This window comes from Schistocerca gregaria, chromosome 7, assembly GCF_023897955.1.
Source record: "Schistocerca gregaria isolate iqSchGreg1 chromosome 7, iqSchGreg1.2, whole genome shotgun sequence".
Lineage (NCBI taxonomy): Eukaryota > Metazoa > Arthropoda > Insecta > Orthoptera > Acrididae > Schistocerca > Schistocerca gregaria.
In genome coordinates this window covers 532,344,783-532,371,454 of record NC_064926.1, presented here as the reverse complement: position 1 = coordinate 532,371,454, position 26,672 = coordinate 532,344,783, and the positions used below count along the sequence as shown (strand labels likewise).

The 26,672-nt window shown below is 38.6% G+C and overlaps 1 protein-coding gene across 2 annotated transcripts in view; it reads right to left on the bottom strand.

Moving 5' to 3' along the window:
* The window catches only part of LOC126281228 (anaphase-promoting complex subunit 4-like), a 124,196-nt gene that overhangs the window by 46,316 nt on the left and 51,208 nt on the right, over window positions 1-26,672 (bottom strand). For both annotated transcript variants that reach the window (XM_049979993.1, XM_049979994.1), the window contains exons 7-8: window positions 20,331-20,619; window positions 6,375-6,559 (exon numbers count right to left, since the gene is read on the bottom strand). In XM_049979993.1, coding sequence (XP_049835950.1) covers window positions 6,375-6,559; window positions 20,331-20,619 — 474 coding nt within the window. The remainder of the gene's footprint in view (window positions 1-6,374; window positions 6,560-20,330; window positions 20,620-26,672) is intronic.

The following is a 26,672-nucleotide window of genomic DNA, read 5'->3' as shown; positions in this document are numbered from 1 at the left end:
ATTTGATGACTTTTTTAGAATGAAACAAACTGAAAAATATTATTGTTGGTACAATTTCACATTGGCATGGTTAATTTAAAACTCTTGTATCAAAAGAGAACTAAGATAATTATTGGCTTTAGAAAAGGTCAAGGCATGAGGAACGGTAATTCTGACACTGCAGATGATAATGAAAGCAAGAGTAAAGAAAAATCAAGACATGTTCATAGGATTAGGCTACCTGGAGATAGCATTCGACAATGTCAAATGGTGCAAGATGTTCGAAATTCTGAGAAGAACAGGGGTAAGCTATAGGTAGGGACAGGAAAAACTCGTTTAAACAATAACATGAATTTGGTGGTTTTTAAGGGATTAATGCGAATTCAGTAGTTTTTAAGGAAGTAACGCAAATTCTGTAATTTTTAAGCAAGTAAAGCGAAATTGGTGTTTTTCAACAAAATTTCTCAGTGTCCTTGTAAGAAGTGTCATAAATCGAACGATGTCAGTGAAATATTTAATGTTGAAATGTTCCATGTTCAACTGTCACACTACTTTTTGCAGTTGTGACTCATTAGTGGCCTTTTGCCTATCAACTTTTGCGAGTGTGTATGAACAACCACTGTGAGAATTTCGATTATTTATATCTTTTGTAGCATATGTGCCGCAGGCAATGGCGCAATGAAAATCTCACAGACACATCGTCCTGCTTATTAAATGCAGTTAATAATGCAGCAACAATATAAGGCTTGAAGAAATGTGATCATTGAGACTTGAGATAATAGCCAAAAAAGCAAGCCATAACATGACAGATAGATTCGTGCTGTATGATATGAATGGATGTATGTTTGTGTCCCGCTGCATGCATTTTTTTATTTACTTTATTTTTTTTCCATCTTAGCATTATCAACACAGTCTGGGTCTTTTGTTATGAATGTAATGCAAGTATCTGGAAGGAGGTGGGCGCGAACACTGCCAACACTGTCATCAATCACTGAGATTATGACTCAACCACTTTTTCAGTAAAAGTAAAGGAAAAAATCCGAAATTGTAATACAGGTATGTTCTGCAATAAATGATGTTAAAGTTCCAACTGATTAGATATCGAGTAATGAAATAAGTATTTGTATGTTTATTTCTGAATATGTGATGAGTTCTGAATGGTTGGTGAGGCAGGTATCTTACAGGACAGCATTAACTTCTGCGACAGAAACAAGCAGCTATAAAATTCATCATTTTGGATTTCCAGCACGCTGGATTAATAACAGAACAGCAACTTAAGTTTGATGTAGAAGAGAAGCAAAGTTGTAAAATTCAGTTGCTTTTGTTTAATTGATGACTAGTTTCATGAATTAGAACCCATTCTCAAATCATCCGAGCAAAGAAAACGGTTTACTCTGTGATAGCACGTAAGCCTTGTTAATATTGATATGATTGTTTTCAAATTTTGTTGAAATAGGGTTCGTTTAAGCAGTTACCAGACAGCTTGCCACACGTGCCAAGAGCTAAAATTGCATATAACCAGTGCCAACTCCCACTTCTGGCTACTTGGAGTGTGGCTGTTTGGTGTATGAGCAGTGAGAGAAAGAAACCAGAATCTAACTGGAAAAATTTTTCTGATGCTGCCAGATTCGCGCATGCACATCGTTCTCTGATTTAGAGTGGGGGTACACTTAACTTGACTCGTGTTTGTTTGTGGTGCATTTTCCAACTGTTTCAAACCTTTTGCAGTTCCTGCTTTTGCATTCTCATTTTTATCATCTGTTGGCTTTATTTTATTTTATTTTTTCATTGTATTCTTATTCTAGACTCGCCAACGAACATGTGTGTACTGTGAAAATGCCGAAACCTACAGTAAACACTCATGAAAGGGTGCAAGAATTTGAAATCTATTGTTTATATGCTCCCGATAAGTTAATAGTATTTTGTCAATTCTGCATTATCAGAGCTTCATGGGAGCATAAATATTCTATAGTGAAACTTGTACAGACCGAAAAATGTAAGGGCAACAATCTGAAGCAGGCTAGTTTGTCAATAAAGCAGCAGTCTACAATCAGCAGCAGCTTTGAAGCTGCAAAAAAGAAGTGAAATTGTGAATATCTGGCACAAAGGACTATGGAAACATTTTTGAAGGCCAACATTCCACTCCACAAACTGAAGAACTAAGACTTTCCGCAGTGGATGAACAAGTTCATTGAAGGTCAGCAGTGGTGTTACTTCTTTTATTTATTATTTTGGTAAATCTTCTCTTTACGTGTACTCTCAATCTGTTAACAACTGTGCAGTCTGTACCTCTCATCTTTGATAAAAATAGAGGGGGGACTGGGGCAATTAGAACAGAAATTAACATATATTCTTTAAACAATGGAAAATCCAGGATGGAATATAACAATACAAGAGAAGGAAAGTTGCTACTCACCATATAGCGGAGATGCTGAGTTGCGATAGGCACAACGTCACCTGTGTCTATCGCGACTCAGCATCTCCGCTATATGGTGAGTAGCAACTTTCCTTCTCTGGTATTGTTATATATTCTTTAAATACTTGCAAAACTTCGAAACAAAGCAACCTAGATATTTCAGTTAAAATTTATATTAATGCTCAGACTTTGTTTTGCTGAGCTCTTAGGGATGTACCTAACCTCAGAACTACATACCATGGAATTTTCACCAAAGTCTAATTAGCAAATCTTAAATAACTGTATTAATTTTGGCACAAAAGCTGATTGTTATAAATCCACATCAACTTCTTAGTACCTTCAACTTCCTTGGTTTACTATTTACAGGTCATTGTTCTAATAACCCGGTATTCCAATTACTCCCGTTCCCCCTATTTTGATCTTGCACAGTATCATATTAAAACAGACTTTTCTCTTTAGGTGCTGGTAACATCACATATGTTGAAACAATGAGAGAGACTATTGTGACTTCAATAAAACAGCAAAGGAAAACTGGTTATGGAACAACTAGCTGAGAAAGATGATGTTATATTAGCCAACGAGACCACTGACAGAAGAGCCTGTTGTATTTTTGCTGTTTTGTTGAGAACTATTGAAGTTTGGAATGAGCAGAAACTTTTTGTGGCAAGTGTGAAAATTCTCTATGCAGCAAACTCGACACAATGTGCTCGTGCTATTTTGGGGACTCTTCAAACCTATAATACACAGTATGACTGCATTAAAGCAGCAGTGAGTGACAGTGCTAGGTATATGAACAAATGTGTGACTCCTTGAAAACAATAACAGGTGATAAATTAAACCATGATCAACGTTGGGCACACAAAATTAATCTAACTGCTAATATTTATTCCAAGGAACTTTATAAGTTAAATTCCACAATCAGTTACTTGAAGAATGCTTTTTAAACAGCAGAAAGACATTTATATTTGCAGTTTCTTGGAGAGAAAAATAGAAATCCAAAGATTTTTCCTCTTCCAGTTTCAGCGCGAAGGAATTCTTGGCTCTCCACAGCCATTTACGTAGCACAATATTTTGAGGTAATAATTGAATTCTTCCACAGTGATGATACGAGAGAGCTATCGAATGCAGGCATTGAGTATATTATTTCACTGCCAGATAATAATGTAACTACGATTCTAGCAGAGGACCTGTTTGTTAAAGAACAAGCCAGAGACTTGATGAGCATGGCTGTCTTCTTAGAGACTTCAAAGCATCCAACTTCACATGAACATTATTCAAAGTTGAAGCATTTTGAAGTATGCTTCAGTATTGTGGGAAAATGAATATTTGGCAATGAAACCAGTGAGATTTTAAAAACCATAAGGAGGAAAGTGCTTCAGGCAGAAATTAAGGAGGGACTGAAGAAAACTAGACTGCACCTCCAAACAAGATTGTCAGCTCTCATGGCCACAGATCCAAGTAAATCAATTTTCAAAGCCTTGGATTCTTGTTTTGATCAAAGGACACTAATTCTCAATCCTATTAACTCTGAAATGGCCAAGATTTTACAGCGTGTACCTGTCATGACTGTTCTTAGGACTGCAGATACTCTGAAGGGGTATCAATCCCTCCAGAATTTGGTTCAAAAGCAAATGTCAATGCAGCCGGGACATGTTGTCATAGTGAAATGTGTGCAGTTGACAATCAGGAATTTACAGCTGCACCATTGAAAGTTGTTTTGTTCCCATGTTCCAATGTTGACAGCGGGCGGCTGTTTTCAAACTATAACGAAGTATTGACAGATAGGCAGCACAATCTTTCTGAAGACAACATTGAAATAATTACAATGCTGTCATTTTAAAAACTCTACAGAGTGAAAATGTACCTTCGTTAGTAAGCATGAACTATGCTTCTTGTGTCTCAGGATGGATTTATGTTTTGTCTGTTTTACCCCATTTGTCCAGATCTTGGTAAAAAGAGCTGAAAATACAGTACATAAATAACCCTTACTACCAGTTGTATACACGTGTCAAAAAAAAAAGAGACTACATTAAAAGAAAGTATTTTTGTATAATAAGACTGTGTTACTGATGGAAAATAGAATTTAAAACTCAAAACCTGTAATTAAACATATTATAAACTTTTTTTCCAAGCAATATGTGAGTGAACATAAAAAAAAATCAAGAAAATTAAATTTTGTCTAATTTTTAACCCAACTTAAATACCTTTTGTAAATGTTTATAAATATTTTGTAAATAAAATAGAAAGAAACTTCCACATGGGAAAAATATATTAAAAACAAAGATTCCAAGACTTACCAAGTGGGAAAGCGCCGGCAGACAGGCACAATGAACAAAACACACAAACACACACACAGAATTACTAGCTTTCGCAACCGATAGTTGCTTCTTCAGGAAAGAGGGAAGGAGAGGGAAAGACGAAAGGATGTGGGTTTTAAGGGAGAGGGTAAGGAGTCATTCCAATCCCGCACATACACAGACACAAGCAGACATGCTTGTGTCTGTGTATGTGCGGATGGATATGTGTGTGTGTGCGAGTGTATTGTAATTTCTGTAAATTAAACTTCGAATAATGTGTAGTTTCAGCACCTATTATTGTGAGGATATATAAGGGCCCGATTTTTGGTACCGTGATAGTCAATCTACAGCCGAGTTTCAGACGAGAAACCTGTGTTGGTTAGAACAACAACAATGCATCTGTTAAATAAGTGTTACACAATAAGGCCATGTGTTTAAACAATGACAATGTCTGCTCCATACATACCTTGCTATTCTTCAAGAACTGTAAACTTTGTGGTTAGGTTTTTACTGCTAATAAATATCCAATAGAAAACTATGGTAGCAGTATGTGGAGTTTGCCTGAAAACTATTAATCAGAAACAGCAGAAATGAGAACACCGTGAAACTTAACAACAGAATTGGGATCATGAAGTAGACAAAGTTAACAAATTCTGCTACATTGGCAGCAAAATAACCCATGATGGATGGAGCAAGGATGACCTAAAAAGTGGAACAGCACTGGCAAGAAAGGCTTACCTAGCCAAGAGAAGTCTACTAGCATGAAACATAGGCATTAATTTGAGGAAGAAATTTCTGAGAATGTGCATTTGTAGCACACCATTGTATGGTAATGAAACACAGACTGTGGGAAAACTGGAACAGAAGAGAATCAAAGCATTTGAGATGTGGTGATACAGAAGAATGTTGAAAATTAGGTGAACTGATAATGTAAGGAATGAAATGGTTTCCTGCAAAACCGAGGAAGAAAATAACATGCAGAAAATACTGTCAATTGAGATATCACAGAATAACTTCCATGGTACTAGAGGGATCTGTGAACGGCAAAAACTATTGAGGAAGACAGAGATTGGAATACACTCACCAAGTAACAGAGGTTGTGGGTCACAAGTGCTATTCTGAGATGACGAGATCAGCACAGGAGAGGAATCTGTAATGGAAAGAGAAAAGTCCCAAGAGGACAGGAGAAGAGCACATGTTATGGAAATGTCTGATTTTAGACACTGGTAAATTAGATAAAAGTCTACAGACGAAACACAGATTAAATTTGAACTATGAGGATAGGCATCTTTCATGGGAAAAAGAAAGCTCAACTACTGGTATCTGCCATTGACTTGTAGGTAAAGGCGTTACCTTGGGTACTTTTTCTATTTCTTTTTATTTCCTGAGGCATTGCAGCTAAGTAGAAGTCTTCATTCTACAAAAGTGGGCCATTTGGGTACCGTGTGAAGATATACACACATCTTTCATTTCTTACAGTCAATCACCAATGTGCCTCACTCCTTAATTATAGTGAGATTACGAATAACGATCAGCTTCATAAGAATGGTTATTAAAATAATTACAATACAGAGGACAAAAATATCTGAATTGTGATATACTGCCAAAATTGTATTAAATTACACAAAGAAAACAAAGTTTGTTAAATGAAAGAAAATTATATCGATTATTATCAACAATACCTGTGTTTTCGTTTTGAGCCTCCTGGTGTAGCAGTAGGGCTTCCAGGTTTTTCTGATGGATCATCAAGGTTATACAAGAAATCTGCTATAAATGCTAGTTCTTGCTGTGATATTTTAGATATTTCAGGTGGGATGCGCTCTTCAGACAGTCTCAGAATAGCAAGATACAGCCAGCGAAAGAATGCCTGGATGAAAATGAACAGTTACCTTGTAATTTAGAGATATTTACTTCTCAGATGTATAAACTAGAATCTTTGTATAGACAATTCTCTAAAGACCAAAAATACTTTGATTTTTCCTTTGTCAAAGAGTAGCTACTCCATATCAAAATGGAGTCACTGCTAAATAAAGTAAATAAAATGGATTGTGAATTGATAATCTGTGGTGACTTCAATACTGACTTCCTCACGAATAGTGGAAATAGGGAGACCATTTTGAACCTTGCAACGTCCTACAATTTAAAGGCTGAAGTAAAAGCAGCTACCCGAGTATCAGAAACTTGCCAAACAGCTCTTGATCAGTTTCTAGTCAAGAAGAGTTTACACAACACTTCACTAAGAATTTTCAATGCAGGTTTTAGTGATCATCTTGCTCAAATATTAAGCATAAAAGTACAAGGCAGTATTATTAACAACATGTCTTTCAGAAAAGCATATCAAAGTTATAATCAGCATAATGTGAACTACTTCAACAACTTATTACAGAAAGAAAAATGGCTAGGAGCGTACAAAATGAACGATATAAATGAAAAATTCAACACTTTCATTGATGTATTAATCCATTTCTTTGAACTTGCATTCCCACTGAAAACATTAACCATACGGGGAAACTCTAGAACAAACAGCTGGTCACAAAGGGAATAAGAGTTTCATGCCAGAAGAAAAGACTACTTCATGAAATATGTAACTCAAAAAATTCCTCACCTGTAGTACGCGCATACTATAAAAAAATACTCCAAAATATTAAGAAACGTAATAAAAGCAGCAAAAATAATGCATAATGATGAAATCATTTATAATTCAGCTAATAAATCAAAGGCTATGTGGAGTGTTATAAAAAAAAGAATGTGGAGAATACAGACAACCTTGGAAAAATATAACACTATCACATAAAAATAAAAAAGTAACAAACCCCTTAGAAGTAGCCAACACATTTAACAACTTTTTCACAGGTGTTGCTGAAAATATGTTACAATCAAACTTTAAGAGCACCCAGGCAAATGAATATAAAATAAGTGCATGTAGAGGATCAATGTACATCAGTTCTGTTTCACAAGATGAAGTAGCTAAAGCAATAAAAGGACTAAAAAATTTCAAATCGGCAGGTATTGATGGTATACCTGCAACAATGTTAAAGAAGAGCGCATCAAAGCTGATTGAAGTACTCACACATTTATGCAACTGCTCACTTCAGACAGGCACTTTCCCTGAAGTGTTGAAAACATCAAAAGTTATTCCTGTATATAAAAAAGGGGATAAAGACAATGTAAATAACTACAGACCCATCACAATTTCCTCCTGCACCTCTAAAGTACTGGAAAAAGTGATGTATGAGAAACTTATGAAATTTATTAATAAATACAGCATCCTATGTAATGAACAACATGGATTCAGAAATAAGAGGTCAACAACAACTGCTATCTATGAGTGCATCAATTCCATCCTAAATCTGATGGACAAAAAAAGGAAACAATAGGAGTCTTTATTGACTTGTCAAAAGCTTTTGGACCATAAAATTCTGCTATCAAAGACAGAAAGATATGGTATTCGAGGTCTGTCCAACAAGTGGATCAGTTCCTTCCTGACAAATCGTATGCAGGCAGTGTGCATCAAGCACACAAATATTGAACTAAAAACTGTATCTAATCACTTATCTGACTATAAACAAATAAAATGTGGTGTACACCAAGGATCCGTATTGGGACCCCTTCTGTTTCTTCTGTACATAAATGATCTAAGCTTAAATATTGATGCACACAGAACAATCATATTTGCAGATGACACCACGAGTCTACTAAAAGGAGGCAGCGATGAACAGTTACAGCAGACAGTAAACATGGTCACGAAACAACTTAGTAGCTGGGCACAGAGTAATCAGCTTGTAATAAACAGTAAGAAAACCGTTGCTCTAAAATTCCACAATGTTCCTAACAAGGACATGTTTATCCCATCAGTCTCTATCAATGACGAGCCAGTTGGTAACAGTACTGAAACCAAATTCTTAGGACTTTGGCTGCAGAGTAACATCAGATGGAATAAGCATATTGAATATCTCAATGCTGAACTGAGAAAAAAAAAACTTGTTATCTTCTTTGTTCATTAAAATCATGCTGTAGTGAGAAAACAGTATTGAATGCATATCATGCGTACTTTCTTTCTCATCTTAGATATGGGGTAACCTTCTGGGGAAACTCTAAAACAGCTAATAGGACTTTTAAACTACAAAAAAGGGCCATTAGAATCTTGTTTGGGTGCAGGCCTAGAGACTCTCGTAAACCCCTGTTTAAGAAATCTGGTATTCCCCCATTACCATGTGTACACAATATGGAAACCCTTTTGTCCTTTAAATTAAATGTAATAGGCAAGGACCGGAGACTACAAAAGAACTGTGATATACATGAGCACTTTACCAGACAAAACAGAAACTTACATATGAATCAAATCAGCACAGCACTGTGCCAAAAACGTACTTTTCACATGGGAGTTGAGCTTTATAACAAACTTCCTGAAAACATAAAAGCTATCACTGAGGTCAATACATTTGGAAAATCTCTAAAGTCATATTTACAGCATCACTGCTTTTACTCCATTGAAGAATATTTAAATTTATGAAATGTGTTATATAAATACTTACTTACGTGTAAAGTGTATTATTGTAAGCTTAAATATGTATGCCTTGAAATTACTTTCAGCCTGTATATTTATAACTTGACTTGTCCAATGTCTTATGCATAAGCTGCTATGTAGACAACAGGACCAATAAAATACAATCTACAACAAACTTTTGTTCTATTTATTAGTATTTGTTATTATTGTGTATCTTCCACATCCTGGCATAAATGCTGCTCAACTGTTCAAGTGTACTAATTGTGAGGTGACAGTAACAACAACAACAACAACAACAACAACAATAATATAGCAGGGGAAAAATTTAAGAATAGGAAATCAGGCAACACAACACTAGACATTGAAAAACAAATTCAGAATATTTCAATGAGTTATAAAATATATACAGTGATTTATCAGTATCTCAGAGGTACTGTATTTACTCGGATCTAAGCCGCACTCGAATCTAAAAAAAAATTTCCCGAATCTAAGCCGCACCTGAAATTTGAGACTTGAAATTCAAGGAGAGAGAAGAGTTTTAGGCAGCACCTCCAAATCGAAACAAAGTTGGTCCATTGTAATATGAGACACAATTTAGGTCGAATGAATGACGATACACCTACAGTAGTTCGGTTCGAGTCGTAAGCTTAGCAGTTAAGCTTTACCAGGTAGCCATTGCTAGGCATCAGGCGCTCCATCCGTATTTATACGGGTACCCTTCCTTTTTCACGTGCTTCGTCTGGTTTGAATCGATTGCTTATTTTGCTTTGATCTGATATGTGCCGTTTTCTTTGTTATAGGAGTTTACGTCACTCTAAGCTGAAAATGCATTACTGTACTGTGTCATGCATTGTTTGTCGCATTCTGATAGCGCGTGTTTATGGTCTGTCGCCACTTGCGGCAGGGCTTGGTTTTGTGCGCACTACCACCGCTTACAATTAAAAAGAGAGAGAGAGAGAGAGAGAGAGAGAGAGAGAGAGAGAGAGAGAGAGAGAGGAATCGTCTCATTAGCGAAACAATGGCAAAAGACTGCTATTTGTTGTTACTTACACTGCTGCTTTCTTTGATAATGATCAACAAGAACCAAATAATAGACTGCATATGATAGAACATGTTCTGAACGAGAGTTAGGCGAAAATTTTTCTCCGTTTGAAAATCTTTGCAGCCACTTCTTTAGTACATCAAATTCTGCACAGAAATTAGAATCATCTTAGATTTAAAAATCTAGTCAGTTGCCGTGCTTCATTTCTGACTGTATCACTATTAGGCATAAGAATAATACAAATATAAACATGACACGATATGTATATTCTTCTGCGTTTGCTGTTGTCTCACTCTAGTTTCGTAGTTTACTAGGCAGACAGGATTTAAATGAGATAGCAGCAAACACGAAAGAATACTTGGTAAATGTTTATATTCATATTATTCTTATGGTGAAGAGAATACTGTATGTGATTCACATTTAATCATGTTCCTATTAGCAACCATCTCTTCTCACAGGTACGAAAAAATTCAGAACGTGGAGTTGGCCGTATTGACAAACATCCCAAACAGTCTTGCCAGTCGGATTTTCATAGTATATTGAAATTCTGCTACATTTGAAGATGAACAATACAGAATTTGTATTTACTTCGTTGGATAATGTATGAAAATGCAGTGGTCGAAACTCGGGGCGGAGAAAAAAAAAACCGTCCTCTACATTTTCTTTTTTTAAAATTTATTTACTGACGCAGAGGTTTTGGCTCCAGTATTTATCTTTGTGCCTACAAAGCATGCCTGTGTGGTGCTAAATATATTCGACAACAGAAGTTAGTTGTGGCGGCACCTACTAACATTTTTCAGAACTTCCGCTTGCTTTGCACTTGATTCTAAGCCGCAGACTGTTTTTTGGATTACAAAAACCAGAAAAAAGTGCGGCTTAGATTTGGTTAAATATGGTATTAGCGGCAGTTGACTAACTGTGTTTTGAGAGAGTGGGGTTTAACAAAGTTTTCAAGTCCTGGACATCTGCACACCAACACAAACACCATTTCTTCCTCAGTGTTATATATAACATTTGACTTCAACAGTTTTGAAATATTATCTCTAAAATGGAGAAAATTTGCATATCAAACAATACAAAGTCCAGGGTGAAATAACAACAATTTTGAAATGATAAACTGATACCCACCACACACTGGAGACATTGAACTGCAGACAGGCACAATGAAAAAGAACACTAGAAATATTTTTAGCTCCAGAAGTAGAACTCTCACACATTAACACAACAGGAACTCACACACAAATTGCTATTATCAACAGGTGTTGAGGCCTGACTGCAGTTTGGGTGGTGCACTCAGATCTTAGTGCCTGGTGGCAGTGGCCATGTGTATGTGAGTTACTGTTGTGTGAATGTGTGAAAGTTCTACTTTTGAAGGAGAACTTCGTCCAAAATCTGAAAATATTTCTGGTATTCCTTTTCATTGTGTCTGTCTGCAATTAATTTCCTTCTCTTTGTGGTGAATACCAATCTGCCTTTCCTACATTGTTGAAAATTTACATATCATTTTTATAGCCTCAAGCAACAAGATTATGTTATGTAAATACATAACTTTTTTGTGATATAAGGTCTGACCATGCACTACTTCATAGTTTCCGATGGGTCATACCTACCATAATTCTTAGCTTTCTAGTACTTTCCTGCAAGCTGAGTTTACTCTGTTATGGAGTAGCTGTAGCATAACATTTGCCCCCCTCCCAATCAGTTCTTTAAATACAAAATAAGCTGATCTTTTTAACCACAGAAGCAACATCCAACATCATACCATATCTCGTAGCTATCATCTTCTGAATCCAAGGCTGTCAACACACACTAGGGCAGTGGCACTTGACTCAGAGGAAGCTTATTCGAGTCCTGGTGCCTGACAGTGATAGGAGACATAGTGATAAAGCTCCTAATCATCAGACTGTGTGCAGTGCCCTGGCTTAACAACAGGTTTCAGACCTTTCCACATTGTGCGAGGGGGTACCCAAAAAACAGAACAATATTGCCATGGGCAAAGCCTTTGTATTACACATTTCTGCCACTAGATGTGTATAGCACATCTCATTGCCAGTTAAGTGCCGCTTGTGTTGTCGACCTGGCTTGTTGTCTTCATCAGCAGTGATTCTTTTTTTTATTTCATTTTTTATGATGGCAATTTTAAGTGAACAATGTGCAGCTGTGAAATTTTGTTTTCTACTCAGTAAAAATGCCACTGAAACTGTTTTAATGTTGAAAACAGTTTACCAGGATGATGCTACAGGAAATACTCAAGTGTACAGATGGTTTGCTAAATTTAAAAATGGCAGCATGTCGACTGATGACAAACTCGTTCTGGACATCCAAATCGACGAAAATATTGAAAAAATTCGAGAGCTTGTGTTCAGAGACTGTCAACAGACTATTGATCAACTGTCAGAGATTAGTGAGTTGTCTTGTCATCAAAAAAGACCTGATTTGTGGCAGACAGGAGACTGGTTCTTCCACCAAGAAATGCACCTGCATAATTGATGAAAGGAGAAAGTATAAAAATGCAGTAAATGAAGCAGGCAACAAAGAATGCAAACATCTCAAAAATGAGATCACCAGGAAGTGCAAAATGGCTAAGCAGGGATGGCTAGAGGACAAATGTAAGGATGTAGAGGCTTATCTCACTAGGCCTACAGGAAAATTAAAGAGACCTTTGGAGAAAAGAGAATCACTTGTATGAATATCAAGAGCTCAGATGCAAACCCAGTTCTAAGCAAAGAAGGGAAAGCAGAAAGGTGGAAGGAGTATATAGAGGGTCAATACAAGGGCAACGTACTTGAGGTCAATGTTATGGAAATGGAAGAGGATGTAGATGAAGATGAAATGGGAGATACAATACTGCGTGAAGAGTTTGACAGAGCACTGAAAGACCTGAGTCGAAACAAGGCCCCGGGAGTAGACAACATTCCATTGGAACTACTGACGGCCTTGGGAGAGCCAGTCCCAACAAAACTTGTGAGCAAGATGTATGAGACAGGAGAAATACCCTCAGACTTCAAGAAGAATATAATAATTTCAATCCCAAAGAAAGCAGGTGCTGGCAGATGTGAAAATTACCGAACAATAAGTTTAGTAAGTCACGGATGCAAAATACTAATGCGAATTCTTTATAGATGAATGGAAAAACTGGTAGAAGCTGACCTCGGGGAAGATGAGCTTGGATTCCATAGAAATATTGGAACACGTGAGGCAATACTGACCCTACGACTTATCTTAGAAGATAGATTAAGGAAAGGCAAACCTACATTTCTAGCATTTGTAGACTTAGAGAAAGCTTTTGACAATGTTGACCAGAATACTCTCTTTCAAATTCTGAAGGTGGCAGGGGTAAAATACAAGAAGTGAAAGGCTATTTACACTTTGTACTGTAACCAGATGGCAGTTATAAGATTCGAGGGACATGAAAGGGAAGCAGTGGTTGGGAAGGGAGTGAGACAGGGTTGTAGCCTCTTCCCAATGTTATTCAATCTGTATATTGAGCAAGCAGTGAAGGAAACAAAAGAAAAATTCGGAGTAGGTATTAAAATCCATGGAGAAGAAATAAAAATTTTGAGGTTCGCCAATGACATTGTAATTCTGTCAGAGACAGCAAAGGACTTAGAAGAGCAGCTGAACGGAATGGATAGTGTCTTGAAAGAGGGATATAAGATGAACATCAACAAAAGCAAAACGAGGATAATGGAATGTAGTTGAATTAGGTTGGGTGATGCTGAGGGAATTAGATTAGGAAATGAGACACTTAAAGTAGTAAATGAATTTTGATATTTGGGGAGCAAAATAACTGATGATGGTCGAAGTAGAGAGGATATAAAATGTAGACTGGCAATGGCAAGGAAAGCGTTTCTGAAGAAGAGAAATTTGTTAACATCGAGTATAGATTTAAGTGTCAGGAAATCTTTTCTGAAAGTATTTGTATGGAGTGTAGCCATGTATGGAAGTGAAACATGGATGATAAATAGTTTGGACAAGAAGAGAATAGAAGCTTTTGAAATGTGGTGTTACAGAAGAATGCTGAAGATTAGATGGGTAGATCACATAACTAATGAGGAAGTATTGAATAGGATTGGAGAGAAGAGAAGTTTGTGGCACAACTTGACTATAAGAACGGATTAGTTGGTACGACATGTTCTGAGGCATCAAGGGAAGCGTAGAGGGTAAAAATCGTAGAGGGAGACCAAGAGATGAATACACTAAACAGATTCAGAAAGATGTAGGTTGCAGTAGGTACTGGGAGATAAAGAAGCTAGCACAGGATAGAGTAGCATGGAGAGCTGTATCAAACCAATCTCTGGACTGAAGACCACAACAACAACAACAACAACAACAACAACACAGCCATCTCTGTTAGACTGCTTTTGGTTAAAAATGGCACAGTTCTGCTGCCCCACACACCTTACTCGTATGACCTGGCTCTGTGTGACTTCATTATTTCCACACATGAAAGGACACCAATTTGACACCACTAAAGAACTCAAGAAAAGGGAAGACCTGTAAGTCATTTCAAAAGATGACTACAAAAAATGTTTTGAACAGTGGAAGCTCCTGCAGGAGAAATGTATTAGATGTAATGGGGAATATTTTGAAGGGGATAATGTTGTTTTGTAAACAATTTGAAAATCTACAGCTTTTAAAAAATAATTTCCTAGATATTGTTGACAGTCATCCATCTGTACAAGCAGGCATTATGCTTAGCAGTCTCAGAGCTATTACAGGGCAATAAGCTGTGTGTTGTATTACAGTACACCTGTACAGGACTGAATCACTATTTCTTAACTATGAATGGTCACCTGCTTTAACAATAAAAATTCCCAGTAATTTTCTGACCTGGATCTATTACTTTCATTTTCCCACTGATTGACATAACATTTGGAGTATTTAGCTGTAACCAAACAAATTGTTTACCGTCAGCTGCCATCTTATATTACTGGTGCCGTCATGTCTCAAAATTTTTTTAGTATTTTCTATTTCTGTTTTCTTCATCCCCATAGCAATAAGATACTTTTACAACACCCAGCTGCAGAAGTGTCACTTGTTCCACATTATATTCCTGTGGTTGGGCACCAGACCATTGCAGTTGTGGCATATGATTCTTCACTACATCATCTCCCAATGAGTGAAGCAAGAAGGGAAAGGATTAGGCAGATGTGCTGGGAGTATGGCAGGCTTGATTGAAGCTGAAGTGGGTTCAGGGAAGAGGACAGAGGCAGGTTGAGCCAGGGAGGTTAAAGGAATGAGAGATGCATAGTGAGAGACAATTTACAACTGTGAAATTCAGAAAAACTGTTGTTGGTGTGAAGGATCCAGGTGTGACGCAGTCACTGTACTAAAGTACACAGTGTTGTGTGGCATGCTTGGCAATTGGGTGGTCTAACTGTCAACTGCTACAGTTTGGCCGTGGTTATTCATGCGGACATGTAGTAACCTGTCGCTTACTACATCTACAGCCCACAGTGAGCATTTTGTGCCACTACAGCAAGTGTAGTGCATGCCGGCATTCAAATGGCACACCCGCAACTGCACTAGACAGCCACCAGGGGCTGCCCTGTCACTGACAACTGTCACCAGGTCTGTCATGTAAGTGCAGCACTACACCAGTGACATGTGGCATGGATAACTTCTTTATAAGGGCATGCAGAGGCCTCTGTGCCCTAGGCTGTTAAATTTGTTTGAGGTGTGTAAACTATTTTCTTTATATTCTTGCGGATGTCAATTCATGACCCAATAAATTATATTTCTTTTACAGGTTTGATTCCTTGTGACCCTAGTTAGAACACAAGTGGTGACACCGATGGACAAATTTTTGTGTGTTTCAGATTCTGTGGTTTTCTGCCATTTGGTTCTCCCATAAACACTTCTGCTACAGCAGTAGATGCATGAGACTGTCAGAACAATTGTTGACTTTGCTGACCCAGGCTCAGCCAACGGTTGTTCACACACCACCATTGCCCCCCCCCCCCCCCCCCCCCCCCATATTATGGATCCATGGAAGTCTAGGATGCTTACACGAAACCACTTCTCTAACATTTCATGGTGTTCCAGGCAGTCAGTATAGATGTCTGTAAGCGTGCAGCCCAGTGCATCAGGCCTAATGTCCTGGTGAAGAGGAGATAGCGGCAGTACAAACACCGCTAGGCCGATGTGGACAAACGCGTCAGTTGGTACGGCAAACATCACTTCCTTCTTTCATGTCCCTCTTGTTTTCTACAGCATGAAATGGCAGTCTGCCCCAAGCTGTGGACCTCTTGCCTTTTTTTATAATTAAGTAATTTAAAAAGAAAAGTAAAAAGGGGGTCGCTTAGCAGCTGCATATCAATCCCCTCCCTGATGAGTAATTGCAGGAATCAATGGATATCGATATTCATACTGTTGCGTCATTTGGTTCGCTGTTGTCTGCAGCCCAGAACAAACTTTTCATTGAAGTGCAGGTGAAGCAATCCTACAAATCAACATAGAACCTACAGCATCCCTACTCAGCTCAAAGATGTATGTCAGGCTAGGGTCCCCACCATTTGCACACACTGAGAATCAGCTGGTAACCTATTAACAACACCCTATTCCTATTAACGGCTGACACAGTTTACAAGTCAGCTGTCCATTCAATTAATCACTTGGTGGTTAACGATGCGGTTAGTCAAAATTTGTTCGGGAGATGCCTTTGCTACTTTTTGTTTACCTATTGTTCATGTGTTGCACCTGATGTCAGACCACATGCCTTATCATGAACTGGACTCCTTGTGTTGAGTTTTTCAAATCTGCTTGGCCCAGGGTTACCCTGTGCACACAATTTGACGGCATGCATCAACTTCAAACCTTCTGCCTGTCTTCACTTTTTCTGGGCACAGCCAGTGCCAGTAAATTTATGCAACCACATTAAGATGGAGCAGGATCACTTAACACCATTGGGAGTCATTAGCTCGATTTCTTTACGTGAATGGCCTAAACCCTTAGTGACTGTAAAGAAGGTGATCAATCAGCTTTGGCTCTGTGGCAACTTGAAGGTTGCTATTAACACGTAGGCAGTTAGACATTTGTCCCCTTCTATACCTGGATGAGTAGCTCACAGAGTTAGCTGGGGGACTATTCTTTCCGAAAATTGACTGGGCCAAAGCCTACCTTCAGATTCCATTAGACGAGGCATTAAAGCAGTTGCTTGTGCTTAATATGTGTTTTGGCCTCTATCAATATCAACGGCTAATGTTTGGGGTCACTAGGAGCCTGACATCTTTCTTAAAACTGATTATCTCGATGATATCATCTTGACACGTGCTACTAGAGAGGATCACCTAAGTAACATCTATCCTTTGTTTACCATTTTACAGGCCATGGGCTTCACATGTGATCTCCCTAAATCTCACTTTTCCAGTCTTCCATTGTTCATTTCGGTTATGCAATTTTCTGACAGGGTGTGCACCCCAGGGAACAACATGTTGCCACCATTATGGGTTTGTCCCATCTGTTTAATCTACAAGAACTTCAGGCTTTTCTTAGAAAAGTGGCACACTATCACAAGTTTATTCCCTTAATGACTACTATTGCCCACCCGTTACATCTGTTGTTTTGGAAAAGTGCTCCTTTCGTCTGGTCTGCAGACTGTGAGCATGATTTTGTGCAGCTTAAGGATAGTCTTTGCTCTGCACCGTACCTTGCAACATTTCAATCCCGCAAGCGTTTGGTCCTAGCCATGGACAAATCCCAGTAAGGGGCGATCTTGGCCCAGCGTCATTCAGAGGCTCTGCACAACCTATTGCCTTTGCAACGAAAACGCTAAACTTGTTTCTGCAAAATTATTCTCGGGTGGAAAAAGAAGCTCTTGCTACTGTCTTTGCCTGAAAGAAATCATTTGTTCTTCTTGGTGCAACATCCCATTTAATTACTGACCATGAGCTCTTGGTTTCCCCATTTAGCCCGTTGGTGTCCTTACTAGACAAAACTACTCATTGTCTTCAATGATGGGCTCTGTGCCCAGTACAATTATGGGACCCACCTTCGGCCCATGTTGCAACATGCAAACATGAATGCTTTACCCCAGTCCCCATGGGTCCTGATCTGTTGTTCAATGAGGAGGGTCTGCTTTTTTGGTAACTGAATATGGAGGTGAGACACATGAAGGATGGCTTCCCAATCACCAGTTCCCATATTGCCTCTGCTGCGGTTGCGTATTCAGTGCTCCAGAAGATCATACGCATGATACAACACAGGTAGACCGACTGTTCGTCAGGCCAGACATTGGGCCTGCTTCAGAAATTTTGTGTTGCACCACTGCCTCTCCCTCTTGGATGGCATTATTCTCCTGCTGACAGAAGGGTTTACTCCCCACGTTCTGGTTCCAGCAGCTCCATGACAGGAGGTCTTCTGCTTTATTACATCAGAGTCACTGAGAGATCTCTCGCACAAAACTGCTAGTGTGCTGCCATGTGTTTTGGCTGGGTGGAGTCGAGCACCTTGTTGGGGCTTGCTGCAGGAGTTCAGATCAGCAGGCAGTGCTGTTCACTGTTTTTTTGCCAGGGCCAGCCCCTATAAAACCTGGGGAAAGAGTCCACATTGATCTCAATGTTTTTTTTAATACTCTTTCTGGTTATTGGCAACTGGTGTCCTTTATCGTTTTCCTTATGTCATTCATAGCCAGTCTGCAACAGCATATGTGACTGTCAAGGATGTGTTGACGATATTCTCCTTAGAAGTCTTGCCTTGCACTCGGTTTTCAGATAATGGTCCTCAGTTCTTGGCGCATTCTTTCAAGGACTTCTGTACATACAATGGCATTTGCCATTCAATCTGCAGCTATATGGCAAGGTGGAACCTTTTGTCTGAACATTTAAGATGCTAATGCATAAGTACATAGAAGATTTCCCAGCCGAGGAGGTTCTCCTGTTTTTTTTAAGCCCTTGTAGATCGATGCCAATTTGAGCTGACATACTGCGTGACCATAAGCCATGGATGCTGCACAACCTCTTGCTGCCAGGTAGATGTCTCCCAGCAACACCAGACCCCCCGGCACCTGATACTGGGCACTGGGCCATGTCGTTTAGATGGCAACCTCACTGGATTCAGGCCTTGGTCCATAGCCAGTGCGGTCGCAGTGTGTTCAAGATTCGCACCAAGGATTGACTTGTGACATGCCATCAGAACCAGTTGCATCCTAAGATGGACACTGAGGCCCCTACCTGGGTTGTGGGCCTGCTGCCTTATTCCTTGTTGGCCCTGGTCCCTCTGCGGATCGGGCAGGCCTGGTCGTGTCAACCTATCCCAGATGGTCAGGGCTTTGTCAGCATCAACAGCAGGTTTGTTTCGTGTAACTTGTGCCAGGGTCTCCCACTGCACTAAGCAGGCAATGTCATTAGTGGAGACACAGGTCAGGTCTATTGCCAGAGCCTCTTCTCTCAAATCTGCTGCTGTCTTAGCCTAGGTTTGCACCCCTTGTCATGGATTCTGACATTCAGGTGGCTCCTGTCCACCAGTCGCCCCAGGGTTGATGAGTGATGGGGTTGCTGTCATACTAATCCCTTTTGTCTGTGCATACCAGTCTGGGTGGATCGGGAACTTATTGCACTTTTTTCTGCTGCCCACTGCAATGGGCTTCAAACAAGGCATGGTGGATGGCAATGCCTAGCCTTCCTCCCTCAATTGTTGGATGTGTATGAAATGTGTAAACTACTTTCATTGTATTCTTGTGGATGTCACTCCGTGACCTAATAAATTTTGTCTCTTTTACAGCTGTGCGTTTTGTTGGGTTTGTAGTCAGAACAGCGCAGACAGCTCGTTAGCGATCGTGCTCATGTAGAACACTGCATAGTTTGCACCGAAATTGGGAGACTACATGGCAGCTTTGACTAATGGCCCTGCCTTTTTAAGTTATTTTAGTCAGAAAATATCCAGTAAGATCCAACAGCAATACTTATATTAAGTGCTAGGTGTTACTGAAAGAAAATAATCATAAACAAAATACTGGTGAATGACACAATGTATCAGATCCCGACCAGCATAAGAAAAAAAACCTTGGTAAAAGATGGAAGATGAGAAGAAAAATTACTGAAGCAAGCTCAACACATTCAGGTGGAGCATCAAGTGAATTCAACACACCTTGTAATTCTTCATGGAGCTGTCAATAACTTGCTGTATTTCTGTTGCTTTAACCAGAAATGCTCCAGTGGCAGCAATGGCTTTTGTGACGGCAGCTTCTTCCAGTCCCAATACTTTGTAGCGGTCTTCTAGCCGTGACATTCCACGTACTTCTGCCAAATGATATGCTAGACTCTGTCCAACTGTATTCAGATGTTTCAGTACAAGTTTTTGAATATTTGAGTAACTAAGTTCAATAGAATGTCCAAGTTTCTTCAACCCTTTTTCTGTCAGGTCATGAAGAAGAAATCTGGAGAAGAGAGACAATGGTATGTAACTAGTTCTTACATATAAAACTTAATTTCAAATGCTTGCCACAAACATGACAAATTTGGAACTATATCAGTAAAAAAAAAAAGAGGAAGGGACACACACACACACACACACACACACACACACACACACACACACACACACACAATTCTATAAAATTATGAGATGGAATTATTGGCCAGTATTTACTTTCATTCTTACCATTTCTTCAAATAAGTGACTTATCATTTGGCACCCCCACCCTCCATTATTCCAAAAAAAGTGACATAACTTGATGATGCTCCTTTGCTCCCTCGTGCATACATTAACTGGAGTTGCGTGAGCGCTTAGTAAGACCTATAAAAGTAACCCTAAACCTTGTGAGTGCGGAAATGGATTGTTTTCAATACTAATCATGGTACAAATTTATCACTAGGATCGCCTCTGTGGCCCCTCTCAGCCTGGTGCCTTAAACCGGCCCTGCTTATGTGTAGTTTAGTATGTGTCTATTGGCAGTATTAAGTATTTCATTCCCTGAAGGTACATCTTGGCTACAAATTCTGTTTCATAATTTGTTAATATCAGTTAATTAATTTTCTTCTTTTATTCATCGTGTTGTGTAGATACTAAGCAGAAGTACCTTCAGGTATGTGGAATAAGTCAAGGCACAGATTAACAACTGAGAAGAAACTCATAAAAACATATGCTGGACACTGTGTTAATAACCAAGTATCACTGTACTGTTAAAACCAATGTTTATAGCAGCTAAATGTAGCCTAGTAACTCAGTTTTATGTCTTATGACACAAGGCCATTGTTCAGTAAAAGCTGCTGCTTCCAAGTTACATTTAAGAGCCGCTATTTATCTCCTGTTAGCAGCATAATTTTACTTGATCATAATAGTATTTTTGAAAGTTGCCTACATTTATAATAACAGAAGCTTGTTTACATTACACTACCACACCACGCAGTTCTGCCATGAACATGCTGCTTGCTGTGTATCTAACACATACTTGCAATCCTTGAATCTACGTAATCAGATAATTAGCAGAAAGAGAGACTAATGGGGCATCTTTTTAATTTTACTTTGAACAGAAAGGGATTCACAATTTCTTTCTTTATGTTAGATGGGAGCCAGTTGAATAGCTTTGCATAATTTCATAACTGAACTCTGAACCACAGGCAAGGGGGCAAAGCCTACTTGAAAATAATTTTTGAGTCTTATTTGCAACTGTGCAAACTGTAACATCAATAACTTTACTAAATATTGACATTAAAGCCAGTCTTACATGGAGTAATGATCGCTGTGCACTTATTTGGTGACTCGCACAATGGCTCCCTTACAAGCTATGTCATCTGCTAACAAGCTGTGAATGTTTTGATGATAGTTCCAACGCTATTCTCCTTGTTAAGTGCTATCTGATGTCACAGCTTACAGAGTGGGAATTCTCAGACAACACCAGTTACCATCAATACAAAAAATAATGCCATGCATCTGCCGGCCGATCTGCGATCTTTCAATGATTTTAAAGAAACTGCTTGGTAAAAAAAAAAAATTGATTCTCGTACAGCTTTGTTTCATTCATCAGCTTCATGATGGCCTGCCTAACATTTTATTAATGGTCATAGTTATTGTCATATTTAGTGATTAGGTAAACGACTGCAAAAAATTGTTAAAGTTGCAGTGGAGCATTAGAGGTCTCTATGAATCTGTGTTTGGTGTGTGTTAGGTCATAGGTTGCTGCATATAAATACATATAACATACTGAATTATTCTTTAAGCTTCGAAGGCTATGCTATCGGTTTCCAATCTCAAGAAAATGGAATGTATGTAAAGTGTTCTGTCCTGAACGTGTGTGCCAACGAAAAAGCGAGAATGAAATGTTCATAAATCCTTCATATCTCATAAAAGATCTGATACATAGAAACAAGATTTCACAAATAGGAGAGTATTTTTCCAAGTGATTATTATGCAAAACTTCCAGATGATATTCAAGCAACTATAGTGTGTGTAAATTTGTTGCAAGTTTTGACAGTTGAGTACATTGCGAGTGGAGAGAAGCGCAGTTGCCAGTGTGTACTGAACACGTCAACAGGGCCTACTGTGCACGGTACCTGACAAGCTCTCTCGTCTGCGTGAAAAGCAAGCCGCGCAAGCTGACTGATCTGTGATCTTTCTAAAATGATATTAAAGAAACTATTCGGTTATAAACTCTCATTCTCACACACCTTATAGTTAATCAACTTCGTGAAGAACTGCCTATCATACTGCTAATGGTCATAGTTATTGTGAATTTTTGATATTAGGTTAAAGTCTGCTTTATTATTTAAACTTGGAAGGATATCATTATCTGTCTCCAGTCTCAAGAAAATGGAGTCTATGTAAAGAGCGCTGTGTCATGAACGCACACGCCAGTGAAACAACCAGAATTAAATATTCACAAACCCCTTGTATCTCTTAAACAGTATGAGATATCGGAACAAGATTTTGGCAAATGATAGCATACAAAGAAGAGAGTATTTTGCCAATTAATGCGTGAAACTTCTGTATATATCACAATATTCAAACAAATACAGATTTTTTTCAATGAAATAATGTGATTTTTAAGCACGATCGATAGCTGGTAAAACAAGAATTGCTGTTTGTTTTGCAACAATGTCAGAGAAGAATTTACATGTTCATTTTTATATGAGAATAGGCTTTTTCATAAACTATTGACTTATCTTACCCTCAGTTGCTAGTTTAATATTACACTGTTTCAGGACTGTGTTGCAAAATTTTTAACTCTGTGCCACTCTGCTGTATTTTGGCAAAGAAGCATATTTAACATGACAACAAGAGAAGTTATGTATTACTCAAAACTTGTCACAGTCCTTCATGAATCCCTCAACTACCTTCTTGGTATGGCTGACAACTCAAGACCAGTCATGTGGTGTAACATTTGCAGTGTCTTCTTTTGTCAGTATTTGAACTTCACTGAACATAATTTTTTTTTTGCCCTTCTTACTTTTCATGTAGGAGCATATATTTTCAACTGGATTTAAATGACCATGATATGAAGGTAGCCTCATTAAACTATGTCCTTTAGCATCAGCTACTTTGTCAACCAGGTGACATGTAGTTTTTGGCTTGTACAACATAGCTAGTTCCATTAACTTCACCTTATACGTGCTACATTCAACTTGATTCAGTGGAACATTTCTTTCTACGCAGAGCAAGTACTTGACAGCTACAGGGGCAACAGTCTGTATGACTGACTGACCTGGCCTTGTAACATTAATCAAAACGGCCTTGCTGTACTCGTACTGCAAACGGCTGAAAGCAAGGGTAAACTACAGCTGTAATTTTTCCTAAAGGCATGCAGCTTCACTGTATAGTTAAATGATGATGGCGTTCTCTTGGGTAAAATATTTCAGAGGTAAAATAGTCCCCCATTCAGATGGCTAGGAGGGGACTACTCAGGAGGATGTCACCAGGAGAAAGAAAACTGGCGTTCTACGGATTGGAACATGGAATGTAAGATCCCTTAATCAGGTAGGTAAGTTAGAAAATTTAAAAAGGGAAATGGATAGGTTAAAGTTAGATATAGTGGGAATTAGAGAAGTTCGTTGGCAGGAGGAACAAGGCTTCATGTAAGGTGAATACAGGGTTCTAAATACAAAATCAAATAACAGTAATGCAGGAGTAGGTTTAATAATCAATAAAAAAATAGGAACAGGGGTCAGCTACTACGAACAGCATTGTGAACGCATTATTGTAGTCAAGATAGACACAAAGCCCACACCTACCACAGTAGTACAAGTTTATATGCCAACTAGCTACACAGATGATGAAGAGACTTAAGACATGTATGATGAGATAAAAAAAATTATTCAGATAGTGAAGGGAGATGAAAATTTAATAGTCATGGGGGCTGGAACTCGGTAGTAGGAAAAGGAAGTGAAGGAAACGTAGTAGGTGAATCTGGAATGGGAGTAAGAACTGAAAGAGGAAGCAGCCAGGTAGAATTTTTCACAGATCAAAACTTAATCATAGCTACACTTGGTTCAAGAATCATGAAAGAAGGTTGTATACATGGAAGAAGCCTGAAGATACTGGAAGGTGTCAGATAGATTATATAATGGTAAGACAGAGATTCAGGAACCAGGTTTTAAATTGTAATACATTTCCAAGGGCAGATGTGTACTCTGACCACAATCTATTGGTTATGAACTGTAGAGTAAAACTGAAGAAACTGCAAAGAGGTGGAAATTTAAGAAGATGGGACCTGGATAAACTGAAAGAACCAGAGGTTGCAGAGTGTTTCAGAGAAAGCATTAGGGAACAACGGACAGGAACAGGGGAAAGAAATACGGTAAAAGAAGAATGGGTAGCTTTAAGAGATGAAATAGTAAAGGCAGCAGAGGATCAAGCAGGTAAAAACATGAGGGCTAGTAGAAATCCTTGGGTAATGGAAGAGATACTGAATTTAATTGATGAAAGGAGAAAATATAAAAATGAAGTAAATGAGGCAGGCAAAAAGGAATACAAATGTCTCAAAAATGAGATCGGCAGGAAGTGCAAAATGGCTAAGCAGGGCGACTGGAGGACAAATGTAAGGATGTAGACGCATATATCAGTAGGGGTAAGATAGATGCTACCTACAGGAAAATTAAAGAGACCTATGGAGAAAAGAGAGCCACTTGTATGAATATCAAAAGCTCAGATGGAAAACCAGATCCAAGCAAAGAAGGGAAAGAAGAAGGTGGAAGGTGTATATAGAGGGTCTATACAAGAGCGATGTACTTGAGGGCAATGTTATGGAAATGGAAGAGGATGTAAGTGAAGATGAAATGGGAGATGTGATACTGCGTGAAGAATTTGACAGAGCACTGAAAGACCTAAGTTGAAACAAGGCCCCTGGAGTAGACAACATTCCATTAGAACAACAGATAGCCCTGGGACAGCCAGCTAAGACAAAACTCTACCATCTGGTGAACACGATGTATGAGACAGACTTCAAGAAGAATATAATAATTCCAATCCCAAAGAAAGTAGGTGTGAAAATTACCCAACCATCAGTTTCATATGTCACGGCTGCAAGAAGGCAGGTGTTGACAGGTATGAAAATTACCGAACTATCAGTTTAATAAGTCAAAGCTGCAAAATACTTACACAAATTCTTTACAGACGAATGGAAAAACTGGTAGAAGCCAACCTTGGGGAAGATCAGTACGGATTCTGTAGTAATGTTGGAACACGTGAGGCAATACTGACCTTACGACTTACCTAAGAACACAGGTTAAGGAAAGGCAAACCTACTTTTCTCGCATTTGTAGACTTACAGAAAGCTTTTGACAAGGTTGACTGGAATACTTTCTTTCAAATTCTGAAGGTGGCTGGGGTAAAATACAGGGAGCAACTGGCTATTTACAATTTTTACAAGAACCAGATGGCAGTTATAAGAATCGAGGGGCATGAAAGGGAAGCAGTGATTGGGAAGGGAGTGAGACAGGATTGTAGCGTATCCCCGCTGTTATTCAATATGTATATGAGCAAGCAGTAAAGGAAACAAAAGAAAAATTTGGAGAAGGAATTAAAATCCATGGAGAAGAAATAATAACTTTGAGGTTTGCCAATGACATTGTAATTCTGTCAGAGACAGCAAAGGAACTGGAAGAGCAATTAAATGGAATGGACAATGTCTTGAAAGGCAGACATAAGATGAACATCAACAAAAGCAAAATGAGGGTAATGGAATGTAGTCTAATTAAATCAGGTGATGCTCAGGGTATTAGATTAGGAAATGAGACACTTAACGTAGTAAATGAGTTTTGCTATTTGGGAAGCAAAGTAACTGATGATGTGCGAAGTAGAGAGGATATAAAATTTAGACTAGCAATGGCAAGAAAAGCGTTTCTGAAGAAGAGAAATTTGTTAACAACGAGTATAGATTTTAGTGTTAGGAAGTGTTTTCTAAAAGTACTTGTATGGAGTGTAGCCATGTATGGATGTGAAACATGGACGATAAATAGTTTAGACAAGAAGAGAATAAAAGCTTTCGAAATGTAG